Source organism: Molothrus ater, chromosome Z, assembly GCF_012460135.2.
Source record: "Molothrus ater isolate BHLD 08-10-18 breed brown headed cowbird chromosome Z, BPBGC_Mater_1.1, whole genome shotgun sequence".
Lineage (NCBI taxonomy): Eukaryota > Metazoa > Chordata > Aves > Passeriformes > Icteridae > Molothrus > Molothrus ater.
This window is the reverse complement of record NC_050511.2, coordinates 21608989-21623805: the sequence shown is the minus strand read 5'-3', so window position 1 is coordinate 21623805 and position 14817 is coordinate 21608989. Positions and strand designations below refer to the sequence as shown.

At 36.8% G+C, this 14817-nt stretch overlaps 1 protein-coding gene across 3 annotated transcripts in view; it reads right to left on the bottom strand.

Moving 5' to 3' along the window:
• The window catches only part of MAST4 (microtubule associated serine/threonine kinase family member 4), a 278816-nt gene that overhangs the window by 72848 nt on the left and 191151 nt on the right, over positions 1–14817 (bottom strand). For all 3 annotated transcript variants that reach the window (XM_036402886.1, XM_036402887.1, XM_054517825.1), the window contains one exon: positions 220–308. In XM_036402886.1, the coding sequence (XP_036258779.1) occupies positions 220–308 (89 nt within the window). The remainder of the gene's footprint in view (positions 1–219; positions 309–14817) is intronic.

Below are 14817 nucleotides of genomic sequence, written 5' to 3'. Positions count from 1 at the left end.
ACCAGAATGCAAGGTGGAGAAATAAAAAATAGACAAATGATATTTTTGGACTGATCATAACGTAGGATTTATGGATCTAAAAACAGAAATTCGGATAGGACAAAATCCAACTTTTTGCTATTACAGTGCTATTACAGAACAGCAGAGTATGTTTTCCTTCAGTTATAGAGACACCATAAGAATTTCATAATAGCAGTAGTAGCATAGTTATAAAATCACCTGTATGAGCTGAGAGTGGTGAATGAGGCCGAGGCAGAGCTGGAGACTGGCTACTGCCCATCAAACTCTTCCTGTTACTTGTTCTACAGCTGTGGGCAAAAAGAGAGGAAAGAAGACATTAGCATCAGAAATACAGCATGTAGCACATATGGGCGTTTTGAGATTCTGCTACTGAGTTCCCTGACTTCCCAGTTTCCTATTAAAAATCAGAGCTATTGTTGTTTTGTAGGCATGTCCAGGAAGTCTATGATTATAACGGATAATGGCAAAACCAGAAGTTTTCAAAGAAAATACACCATGGATACTTTTCAGGCTTGCACGTTTGCTGTTCTGTGCAACGACCAGCACTTCCCTGTAGAGTCATTAACAAAATATTCTTCTCCAACTAAAGCTTATTTCTCTGCCATACACTTTTTATAAGATATAAAAATAAATGTAATGTGAAACACAATCTCAGGTTTACAATCACCATTCAATGACTAAAACTATTCCTTGCATGAACTGCAGCTTGAAATCACATGCCAAAGAGAGCAAGATTTATCAATCTGAGAATGATGTAATAATTATAAATCTAATTATTGAGATAAATTTCACATCTGTGCTTTTTGTCAATGGAACAGATGATAACTAAGAAGATGAATGCATTTTTTTTACTCATACATTTTTCATCTGCAAAGCCACTAATTTCCCATACCACAAGATCATTAAACAAGATTAAAAGTAAATTAAGACATGGATTAAACTTGGGAAAGGAGGGATTTTTCTTAAATATATCATACAGTTTTTATATATTAGTTGGCAGAAGTAGTTTCCTTCTTCCTTCATTCTACTATAATAAATATTCTCATAAACATAAATCCCCAACACTCCAAACATTCATGCAGAAGGAAAATATTATCCTGAACTAAGAGACCTTAGCTGTGTATAAACTGGAGTGCATATGCTAATGTTTACACCACTGCAATCAGAATTTTTCTGTAAAAGTTTAGAAAAACTCCAAAATGTCTAAAATGGAGAAAGTTTATACACAAAAGCATTTAATTATCAAAGCAGACTGCAAGAGAAGCAGATTCAGATCTTATTTGTAGACATCTCAAAAAATGAATTTTGTAACACTATGATCATCTTGCATTATGTAACAGCCAGAAACCAAGACTAATTAGTCTAGATATAGCTAAACTGAATAAAGTGTAAAAGAAAGGATGGAGTTTAACAGCATAAAGCAAAACAGGTGCAGAAGTACTCCGAAGTAATACAGAAGACAAGGAAAATAAAGAAAAAAAACGTAGATTAAAAGTTGAGTATGAAATCAGTATAGACAGTATCTGCAAAATTCAAAAGAAGTCAAATACTAAGAGTACTCTCCCCTTCAAAAATGCTTTGTGAAGCAGCAAGAGTGTCACTTCCAAATCTCTAATAGGTTAATGCAAAGCCTATTTATTACATAATTATTACAGTGATTTAACCTTCAAGTGTATCATTACTGTAGACCTTTTTAAGAAAAGAATGTACAAAATTATTCCAAGTTTCACATGTGGAGTACTGGAAAAGTCAAAACTTATTTAAAACATATACTGCCATTTTTAAGCCAAAAATAAAGGATGAACTTTTAAAATGTGAAATTATAAGCACAAGTTTTTAGTAATCTGTCTAGATCAATTTCTACTTTTTACATCACAAAACCTGAGCAAATATTCTGTATTCCATCAGACAACAAAGTCCTAATTGTTTCCCCTCTTCTTTAAATTTTTTCCAGGTAAAGAGTCATTGAATTCCTTTCTTATCAAAGAATGGTTCAAAATTTTCCTTCTGGCTTCCTGCAACATCACCATATGTTTGCTAACTTTCTTCCTTTTATCTGCTACTCTTGTTTTAAAAGCTCGAATAATTGTTTCTTTGCAATTCTCCAATCTAAAATTGAACCCAGGAAAAACTTCTGGTATTTATCAGACATTCATTTAAAGACACAGAGATTGCATCTCTCCATGATGATGCGACGGTATCACTGCCAACATCTGTGATGCAGGCTGGGGCTCAGAGCATACATGATGTGACTTAAAAGCAAATTTTTCATGGCTGAAGTCTAGGATTTAAAGGACGACCACAAATTCTGGCAAAAGAAAGTAATACATTTAAAGCACAAAAATTTTAGATACCCTTCACAGATTTTGCTACATGGATGATTCCTTGCACTTACCTGTCACTTGCCCTTACTTGTAGAAATTGAGACTTTTATCACTTTCACCAGAAATTCCTATGTAAATAAACAAATGCCTTGTATTCACTTTTACATTAATATCCAAACTTTACATTTCTCAGTTGAATCTGCAATGTCTTTCACAGATCATTATCAAAAACACCTAATTAAACTCATATTTGGGTTTTGGGGTTTTTTTTTGAGGCTGTGTATTTTTAACACTCTGGAGAGTATGATGGCATTACCTTCAATATCAAGATCTTACACAAAGAGAAATCTTTCCCCCCTGCTGCCATTTCAAAAACACGTTTCCTACTTGCTCAGATGTGGTTGCAGAGAGAATTTATCTTCTATCATACTCAAATGAAATGTTCTACTGAGAAATAAAAAATAAAAGATATGAAGTTCTCCTCTATTTGCCTTACCAGTAAGGTAAGATGCAACTCACTGCATGGAAGAACAATTCCACCTTAGAGCTCTCGCTGTAAGTTTCGTTTTTCAGTTGCGCTTCACAAAGATTTTGAAACAATGTAATCCATCCTGTATAATCTGTGAAACACAATTCCTTCCCCAAAATAATGCTATTATAAAAGAGGCATTTTGTGGATGAAAAAAAAAATAAACTTCAGGGAACCTTGAAAGATGATCTAAGCTGCCAGAACTCCACAAATGGGAAGCAGGGTGGCACAAAGGAAGTATCAAAACATTACTTACTGAACTGTATTTAGCATTGAAACAGCTATTTTCCTTATACAAAAGAATCTCAGAAGTTAAAACCATTTTAAAACAAAATAGTTTTTTCCTAGGTCTCTGAACACATCAACTTTCCCCTTCTATTGTTTTCATAAAACCATTCTTCTTCCATTCAAATCTGACAAGATAAACCAACTGATAAGAGGCAGACCTGAAATAAAGCTTCTTTGTCTGCAGTAAAGTTATAGCCATGCAGGAATACTCTACAGGGATTGTAACTTAGGGAAATATAAACCTTGGTAAACCACAGAGCACTAATCCCCAAAATGCAATTCTCTAAGCCTTGAATTTCATGCTGTGATCAGGTTGCATGCCAAGGAGAGACTAACAAGCTAGGCAGCAGGTAAGATGCAAAGCTTAGAATACTTTTAAAAAAAAAAGAAAATCTTTTTACAAGATGAAAAAGAACAGGAGAGAGCACAGAAAAAAAAAATCAGTCACTTTTAACAATAATTACACTTTGGTGTGTGCAGAAAACTCGAGCAGAACAGAAAGTTTACATTTGTTGCCTTTTGCCTTCTTCTCTGCCCCATAAATATCCTTCCTGGACTTTATTCCTCCTGGGTGACTACCTATCTGGAAGTCATTGACCTCACACTGTATCAGCAGTGCCTTGGACAAATGGCACTACTCCTTATCTTAGAATCCAATTCATCATTTCTTCTTTGTTTCCCAAATCCACCCCCTCAAGACAGGTTCTGTCATAGCTCCTGCTCTCTGTCACTGACACTCCTGCCCACTCACTCTACTCTTCCCTATCCTGACTTCTCAGCATGTGTCACTGTGGGGGAATTCCTCCTTCACCTCAGCTCCAGTATCATTCTCAATGCACTAACTCCAAGTCACTTCTCCAGCTGCTACAGACAATCAAGGTTTCTGATGAGAAGCACTCATGATAAAACAAACAGAAGACACTACACAGAAAGTGCTTTTGCTGAACTTCTATTGTAACAAACCCAGGGTGAACAGTAGCTGCTGAAAGATGCAATCCAGTTGCATCAAGCTTGATTACTTTGCTCCTTAAATAGCCACAATTCTTCCCATATCAGGCAAAAGCTATTTGGGTAGAAATGAGGAGAACAGTTAAGACTGAAATCAGCAAAGCCTGAGACTCGAGTAAGAGTATGGTTGTTAAAATACAGCTACATTCCACAATCTCCTGAAAATATTAAACAGAATAAAAAGGTGAAGCAGAAATGCAGTGCTTCTAGGACAGACAATATTTCATCCAGAGCTGAAACAGGTTTCCTGATAGAGTAATCAAGAAATGGTAATAGTTGTGAAAGATATGCACTGAAGTGGAAACTTCTTCTTGTGAATGAGGGCTAAAAGATTAACAAATTACTGGCAATGAAAGTTAATCACTTTTATTTATTCAAAAGAAGTAGGGAAAGCAGGCTGTTCTGTCAGAGCCAGGCTTGCCAGGCTTTTCATGGAAATATGGCATCAGCCTTTATAATTGATAATTAATTCATTTCACTATCCTCAATCATTATATTTACACTTGCAATGAAGATGTATTTGGAGTCTAAGCTATTTCGACAGGTCACCATCTCTCACAGGCTATGCTGAGCACAGCACTGCCCCACACCATCTTAATTCTGGTATTAGTGTAATATATAGCAGATTAGTTCGAGGCAAAGATTAGAAGGGATTTCTCCCATTCTAAAAAGAGGCTACAAACAAATGGTTTTAGTTGCCAATACAAGCACAATGAAATTAAGTTAGTGCCATATCCAGAATGTGAAGCCCAACCAGGTACACATGAGACACTAATAATGCAAGACCAGCCTGCCTATAAAAGGCTCCAGGGATAGAAAAAGGGGTTATAATTTCTCAGGTGTTAAAACTGCATAGTTGAAAACTACCCCAGCAGGAACATGCTGTCTCTAGCAAGACTTGAGATGTTGTGACTTTGGTTATACAGAAAAGTTAAATTTAAGTTCTATCTCAGTTATATTTAACTTGTAATGAAGGTAGCTAAGGTATGACTTCACAGTTATTTTCTTCAGCAACATCAACACTGAAGAGGCATTGAACAGACGACACTGAACTTAAAAAAACCCAGAACATTTGAAGTGAGGAATTTAGTTTAGTTTGTCTTGGCTATTTTGTCTGGTTGGTTCGGTTTATTTTGTTTTTAAAGAAGAAGCCTTCTACATTAAAAAGCAGTTCAGTGAGTACTTCCATGTGCTCCAGAACCCAGACAAGTTCTGCGGGGATATTAACTGGAATAAATGCAAAAACCAGCTGCCCTGAAGAGATGACGCACATCGATACTGCAAGCAGCTTCCTTGTCGAAAGTAGCCTTGAAGCTTGTATTTGATGAAGCATCTCCAGACCCAGAAAGTCAAAGTAAAACACAGCCCACACTTAGCACCCGTTCACACCTAGATCACTTTATGCAAGGAAACAAATTGGCCAAGAATATTCCTCAATGAATGCTGCAGAATTAGAGTTACACTTTTAAAGGCTGTCAGTATTTCACATTCATATCAATTTATTATCTAGCAGTATTTTCTGATATATTTTACCTAGACTGTATGTCTGCATATACACTCTCCAAATTTGGTATGTGTATACAGATGTGTATATATGCATATACAGACACACGTTCATATTCATATGCCTAAAATGTATGCATATATTTAGATAAATATATATGTATCTCTAACATTCTACCTTTACAACATTGCACATACAGTCAAACGTTCTACTTACTATGTATACTCTTTCTGTGAGGAATTATTCTACATCATTCTGTAATGTGCTGCAGAAAATAGGCTACTGGGATTTAAATTTTAAGTGTTATAATGTAGGGAAGGATTCAGATTTTCCTCTTTTGTATGTGAGGTTTAGTCAACTTAAGTAAGGTGAGCTTTAGTCTGAAGAAACAAGAGTGCTGTCAAAACATCATGAAAACAGCACACCAAGATGCAGCTGCTTGCTGCCCTGGTTTGGTGGTCTGTCTTGAACCTTTGCAACACTACACTGAGTGCTTTGGCTTTGGCTATTGGCCAGATAAACATGGGCAGTAAGCTACAAGTCGTCTCTGAATACTGAAAAATGTGCATGAAACTCCCTTCTCTCCCTACCATTAATACCAATAACCAGCATGCCACCATGCCATCAGAACTTCACCTTTCCTCAATTGTACAAAAGAAGAGACTTTGTCTTTGTATTTCTAACAAGGAAAAATCTACAGGGAAAATAAAACATCAAATGCAATCAACTAGATGTATGATCACCTTTTCCATAGACAGCCTAAAGGATTCAAATGCAAGCATGACAGCATCACTGCAAAAGCAGACACCAGGAAAAATCACAGAATTGTAAAAATATCTGCCAAATCTCTAATAACCAGATCTGAGGGAGACTGAAACAAAGGCTACTTTCACTGAGAAGGGCTTCTCAATCTCCTTTGAACCAGAGTCTTACAATACAAGTAACAAGCTCATTATGCCTTCTCAACTGAACTTGCTAGTTCGATGTGTTCAGCGTCTTCAGCTTCACTGACTGCTCTCACTTTTACTCTAGTCAATTTCGATCCATAATTTTTCTTCTTCTTGCACAGGAGAATAATCAGTAGTTACAAGAAATCCAAATTTCTTCTACAGATTTAAAACGGCATAATTCTGTCTGTCCTGAACCTTCCTAAACCCACTGATTCACATTTAACTAACATAATTAAATATTCACCTCTACAGTAACAAAAAAAGAGTATTAAGCTAACTACTAACTCCATAGTTGTACAATATTCATAAAATAGCTGCACAAAAGTTAATGTCTGTACTACAACCAAAGTGAGTATGCAGAGGAGGACATACAAAAAGAATGCTCAGGATCACAAACCCCTGGACCACTGAGCAATTCTGCTTTATTATATCCAAAATTACATTTTTGCATCTTCACATCATACAACCTATTGAGAACATGATGATGGGATCATTTAAATCCCACTGTTTCTTGAATTTATAGTTTATTTTGTATTCTGAGAAGGGAAAAAAACCAAGTTACTAGGTATCTCCTATCATATTGAGAAATTTAACTAAATTCCTTGACACAAAAATGTTATTCATTCAAAATAGAAGGGTAATTAGGAAGCTAGCACCAAATGTAGAGGAAAAACATGCAGGGCTGGCCTAAATTACTGCTATGTATGATTATCTGCATGCTACATAATTCAGAACATGCAAAAAACCCCAAAAACAAACAAAGAAAAAAACCTACCCAAATCAAACAAACAAACAAACAACAACAAAAAAAAAAGCCTAACTGAAAAAAAGCCAAAATCAGTAGCCACTCTGAGGGGTTTATAATATATAACAAGTTTTATCTTAAAAAAAAAAAAAAACACCTATTAAGATCACAGCATCACTAGTTTGGACACGTTAACCAAATGAAGTAGTGCCTTGACTTGCACAGTAGATAATCTTGCAGAAACTGTTTGGATTAGACAGGAAATTATTAATACCTATTTACCAGAAGGCATGCCTATCTAGGCTGCAGACAGGAGGTTCAAAAAAGAGGCCTCCTTGTGCTTTTGGGCCATCCTCTACTATTTACATTAACCCTTATCACTCCATATTCTGACTACAATTTCCTGGTGCATCTCCTGTGCTGAGAATGCAGCCAGACATTTCCTACCAAGTTGCAGAGGAAAGGCTGGGGGCAGGATGTTTCTCACTCTGCCCCACTGCTGGTTGTTAACAGCTTGGGAGAAACTGGCAGAGCAGATGGAGGTGAGTCAGGATCTTGGATGCCACTTCCTCTGGAGCCACCACTTCACCTCAGGCTGGCGTGCTGTCTGCAAGGCTGTAGCACAGACACTGTCACAGGCAATTCTTCCAGTGGCTCTGTCCCTGGTTCAGGAGCTAGGCTGGAGCCCTGTTGCTGCTGCTCACAACACAAGCAGTCAGACTCAGTCAAGGGACGCCCTCAACTGAGGGACCACCCTTCTACCTCCTCCATGGGGAATAGTAGCCTTTTCCACATTTACATTCAACAAGCAGTCAATATAAAGACAACTTTTACCCAGTCAGCCCTTTCAAAAAATAACCCCAAACAAAACCAATAAACAAATGAGTCCTGTTCCAGCCATACATCCTTTGAACAACATCCATCCAGAATCAAGGACTAACCACAGCCAATTCCCAAGGACATTTTAATACTGCCAGGGAGCCAAGCACATATTCTGAGTTTTCTGTAACTCCGGTTGAAACTGAGGCCACCAGAGTTCAGAATTTAGATAAAACATGGGAGTGTCTCCAGATTACAGACCAAAGACCTGTTTGTCCAGTTACCTACCACAGTGAAACCCTGTTCACCTTCTCTCCAGTTTTCTCTTTCCATTTTCCCCTTAGAACTACCTCCTCTTGGGCTTCTTTCCTTCTTATTTGCTCAGAAGAGCACTGTTCCTAACTTACCATGTACCAGGCCAGGATGATAAGCCATACAGGCCTCTTCATAACAGTAATCACATTCCTCAAAAAGCATGGAAAGGACTTTAAGGAGTGCTTCTCTTAGTTCAAAGTGTCTGCATGGCATCAATATCCAAAACATCCCAGTGGGTTAAAGACTGTCATGTTTTGAAATTAGGTAGTTATATGCAGCCAGCCTAAAAAAGCCTACTTCCTTGGTAGATGTCTAAGAGACACTGCAAAAATTACTAATCCATTTTCAACTGGGGGAAGAAAACAAGAAACTATTTTGTTTGCCCTACTTCTTGTTATGGAAGTTGTGCTTCATCTTCCTTTCAACCTCCTCTATTTGTTGGTATCCATTAAAAATTTTATGTTGCCACAGTGACTTTCACATAAAAAGAATCAGAAGCTTATTAAAACAGAAGTCTACATCACATGAAACACAGTCTGCATTGCACTGTACTACAGAGACTTGCCCAGGAGAAAAGCCTCTAAGAGACAAAGTCCTAGAAATACTTTTTCCTACATTATTTTACAATATTTTTAAGATAGCTTTATGATTTTTGTTCCCCTTTGTTTTCCACACCCGTCCCCCAACTTTTTTTCTCCTAATAGTCTTCAAGTAGTAGAGGTAAAGTAATCACATCCTAAAATTCAAGGGTAGGAGGTTGGGAGCTGCTTGAAGGAGACAGATTTTACATGGTTTTACTCTCTAATTCAGTAGTTCTCTTCTGGTTTAACCTCTAATTATAATTAAACTTGACTCCTTTCTCCTATAATTAACAATAGAAACAATTCATTTTCACTCAGAAGAGCAGTAAGTCCAGACAGGACAGGACTGCTTCTTTCCTTCTTTAATAAATCTGGTAGCTCCCATTCTCTCAAAACTATGAGGCTGCTGATTAAGTGTGTTGTCTTCAAACCTTTAGCAATACTACCCAAGATTTAAGAAATGAACAGCTAAGACAGTGTCAGAACAATGCACCTGACTGAAGAAAAACTATACTGCAGATAAACACAGTAGCAGAGGAGTCTGAATTCTTATATTATCACACCCAGCAGGACAAGAGTCTGAATTCTTTTACTCCTACTTGCGCAAGCTTCCTACTTGGGCAACAAGAAAAACAAAGGAGGGAAAATCATTTAAGGAGGATAGTCCCCAGGAGACACATGCTCCTACTAAGAACATAAAGTTACCTTTTAACCTCTGGAGAACCAGAAGTGGGGATACACATCTACAGAATGGAAAGCAGTACAGTGATGAAGCACAGCTATCTACTGAACATTTGACATGTGAGGGAAATAAGCTTCATTCTTTCAGCAGCACTGTCGCACTAATTGCTGAGGTTTATCTTCATTCTTCATCCAAACATGAGAGTTGCCAAAAATTCACAATAAATGCCTAATCTTCAACAACGTGATGCAAATTTCCATCTTTTTTTTAAGGGAATCAATGCAAGTAACAAGAAAAGTGGTCCTGTTTCTTTTCCCTTCTCAGGTTTTAAAAAACACAAGAGGAAATATTATGCAACTGAAGTGTCACACTTTCTATGTAAGAAATATAAACACTTTGCAATTAATATTCTGTCTTGCTTTTTGTTTGGACATAAGGAGTCAGTAATGCTTAAGCAGTTAATGCGCTGGACTTAAGGAAAAAAAAACAAAAAACTTTTTAAAAAATTAAAATCATTATTTAGGGCAAAATAAGGGTGTTTGAAAACTATGCCCTTTACGGGTTAGGAGATTGAATATGAACAATTAAGTGGAAAGCATTCAACTCAAAACTATGTCTGTTCCCACAAGACCTCTGGCAGCACCATCAGTGTCCCACATTTGAGCATGCACACATTGACTGCACTTCAGAAATTCAGTTTGCAAACAAAAGACCCTCCTCTCTTTAGTGAGACCCACATTCTCTTTCCCTCCCACTGACAGCTGACCAAAAGTTTTTCTAATTAAATGATAATTAAGCATCTAGAAGCATTATTTTCCCAGAGGAAGGTGAAAAAAAAAATCCATTCACTGCACCCATTCAGCTGTTGGTCTCTGTCGAGCCTGTGACAGAGGGCATCAATTAATGCCAGCTATGGCAGCTTTCATGAAGAGGGTGTTTGTTCTGCAGAAACCAGACATCTGCAAAGTTATGCTAAAAGGTAAGTGACCAAACACTCCACAGTGTCATGATCTTAAGACACCGCTACACACTTATCTGCAGCCAGCAAGGTGCCATTCCCCATAAGATTTATGGAGCAATAACAAATTAAAGTCTGTTTGTGTTGGAGTTTCCAAACACAGTGATATCCCTTTTGTAGCAAAACAATAAATAACTATATAAAATATAGTTATAAAAAAGGGTATGTCTGATCTAGCTTTTTTCCAGATTAAAACTGAGCTTATGTAACAGACATAACTACTGATCATTACTTTTCATTTAACAATGACTCATGAGAAATTTAACAGGAAAAAAATTAAACACGTGCTGGCACATAGTTGACACCATTTACAAATGTACATAAATTATTTCTTCTCTCCACAGATTTGTATTAGATATACAGTAAACACACTTAAAAAGTTAGCTGTGTATCTAAACTGGTACAGTCACATAAGCGATCTCCCTTCTAAAGACAAAGTTACACCATAGATAAGTCTTTTACTGGTTCAGAATTTCTCCATTAGAAAATAAAAATTTTTATTTTAACCATGAGAATACAAACTGCCTTTTTCAACTGCAATTGTGTGCTAAGTAAGTTGTGTCAGCAAGATTAACTTGACACTAGCTACGGCTCAAATTATCATCCCTGTATAAAACCCAGCACCCAGACTAAGTCTGGGAGCAAACTTCAGCTCCACATGGCAATATAGCTACTGAGGAAGGGAACCTATTACACATGCAGCTCATCACACTGCATAGTCACAGTGAGGTAACTGGAAACATCTGAATAATCTCTAGTGAAGCAATTTTTAACATCTCCAGGCACAGTCACAAGTGGGGATGACACAAGGCCTCTGACATCCACTCACTATTTTTTTTTTAATAGTAATGCTTAATCATCAAGCACCACAGAAGCCAGGAAAGATCAGATGATTTATGTGTTTCAGTGTGCTGCCACAGACCTGCACAATATATACATGCACATTTATAGTATTAAAAATAGTGTGGCATGGTATTGAAAAAAGTTTCAGTGGCATATGCTTCATGTTTCAAGTGACTGGATTACTCAGTGAGGTCAGAAACAAATTATCTAGGTCACTGCAAATAAAGTACTGATAATGCATTCATGTCGTGTCATCAAACATCCCTTCCTTCTGACATGCTGTGCCACTTTAGTAATCCAAGTCTCTAAATCATAAACAATTGTTCAATTTTAGAATCCCTTTAGCGTATCTAAGATAGGTTTTCTGCAGATCAAAACACCATAGTGCTGGGTTGTGACCTCTCATACAAGCTCTGAGAAAAAATGATGCATTACCGAGGGAAAGGGAAATCTTTCTCCGCAATGATATACTTCAAGCTCCCTTCCACAACTAGAAAACAATATGACTTTAAGTTTATCCACTCAGTTATGCCTAATGAAAATCCAGTGACTGAAACTGGAAAATTAGTAGCATCATTTTAGCAAAAAACCCTAGTACACATTCAACACTAGATGTTTCCAAGCAGAATGAAGCATATCAACATGAATGAATCTGGCCCACAAAACCCATTTATAGTATATCTTAAACAGGATTTCTTACTGCTAGTGAAGTTTTACAGAAAAAAATGGAATTTCCAGAATAAAGTCAGATTTCTCATTTACATCTCTCCTGACCACTTCAATGGTCAGTAACACCTTATTCTCTCATGAAAATCCAAGAACACAGAAACACAAAAAAAAAAATATAATTAACGTGTATACTTTCTATACTAGACTTAAATCTATATATCAATACAAGAATACAGGGAAAAGGCTAAGACCATTTTAAACACATTACAGAGTACATAAGCAATTTATGAAAACAACTTTTGCATGTACTTCGCCCTGTAAAAACACTCATACAGGTAAAGGACTATTTTACCACCAAAGCAATGTACTAATTGCTCACAAACAGAAGTAGGTCACAGAAGATCCATGAAAGCAGATGTCAGTGACTCAGCATAGAAGGAAGAAAATGAAGAAAGGATATGATTTATAGTGTGTAAATAGGTATGAGCTAATAGTGTGAAGAGGAATAATTTCATGATGAAGATGTGTTTAATTCACCCTGATGTGTCAAGAATGAAGTATCACATAAAATGACTAGTAAAGCAACATCCACTATTAGAGACAAGAAGTGGTAATTATAGTAAACATTCTAATTTTGCACACATCAGTTAACTTACTGTCCGCAGCCACAACAGCCCACGGCCCATGTGATGTAACTGCTGCAACAGCTCAGTGCCAGATCTAGCAGTGCTACTGGCAGCAACCAGAGCCACCTGAGATGCTGCAGGAAATTCTGCTTGTTGAACCATGCAACACCAGACAGTTAACATCTGCTTTTAAACTTAGCTGATGAAACAATATCTGCTCCAATACAAGGGGAATTGGTGACAAAGGAGAGGAAACCAAAGTCAGTGCATTGCCACCAAGTCTTAAATTACATAATGTAGTATGAGCAGTCTTCAAGTTACATCTTCTGGATTCATACAGTGACTCAAACAGTCCAAGTTTTCAGTGTTTGAAGGTAGGGGTTTATTATTGTTGGGTTTGGTTTTTTGCTTTGTGGTTTGACAGTTTTTCTTGGAAGTTCATATTTCAAGCTGTATTTTGGCAATGGGGAGTTTCAAGATGGATGGTAAGTATCTAAAACCAGACAAAATTAACTTCTGCTAAACTCTACATAGAAGTAATGAATTCTAAATAAAAAGGAACACTAGCTTGGATGCATATGAAGTTGAACAGGGCAATCCAGTGTACAGTCTTTCTTCTTTACACATCAATCTTCTTAAGAATTTTGGAAATTTTATCACATAGTTAAAAATATCTCAAGATTTCATAATCCTGCAAGATCAGATCTGTATAGGCTTTTAAACTTTTACTAAAATTCCACATTGAAGCAGCAATGTCTGGGGCAGCAGAAACATGGCAGTAGAAGTAAATTGGAAAGGGAATTCGTCTCAAAGTTGTTAATTGTCTCCTCTCTCAGAGGAGAGCTGAAATCCTCCCACAAAAGGCAATTTTACTTTAAGTCTTGCTGCACATAAGCAATTCATTACACAAAAGCTGTTAACTTGAACAAGAACCATGAAACTTACATGAAAAACCTGGGGAAAAAATTACATATTATTCTTCAATGGGTACATGAGAAAAGTAATAATAGGATCCATAATGAGCAAATTTCCCCCTTTCCTCAACTATAACTTGAAGTACCACTGGATCACGTCGTACTTCACAAACTCTCTAAGACACATTACTATGCTAAGAAGTAACTCTTACGTGGACAAGCTAAAATCAAGAGTTTCCACACACTCTGTACTGCCGTAAGGTTAGTGCCATCATTACTATTCTGAGATTCACATCCATGATTCCACCACAGAAAGTTGTCTTGCAGATTACCTGTCATCTTACGCAGCATGGCTGAAGAGAAGAGAAAGCTGAACCTCCAGTTTAAGATAAATTCACTAGTTTTAACAGAGGAATACCCTGTTCTGCTGAAAATAATTTCCACACACTATCTGTTTGACATAATGTAGATGGGCTCAAGTAGAACTACAACACCTGACATTCTGTGATCTCCAACCCTAGTAGTAAGAAAGAATGCGCTGAGAGTTTGAACACTAATTCTTCCTTTCCTGTTTTTTGTAAAATAGAAGCCCGAAACCTCTAATTTGGTTCAGTGGTTTAATCAAACATTAGATTTTCAATTAGCATAAGCCCTAGCTCAGCTTTTCAAATAATCATTACAGATGACCTCAGACTACATTCATCTTGAAAACCAAATGTAGGCATACCTCTGAAAGACAAATTGTCAGCAAAAGCTATTTTCTTAAATGTCTTCAGTATAAAAGAATTGAGACATCTGTTGGTATTATCCTTTCTTCGAATCCTAACCACGAAAACTACCACCTTGAAGATATAAATTTGATGATAAAGCATAGACAACTCAATTTTAACATAATCATATGCTTCTTAATCATCTCCCTTCCATAAATCCTTAACTAAACATTAAATCAAAGTGATATTTCAATCCTTCAAAAGACTCGAG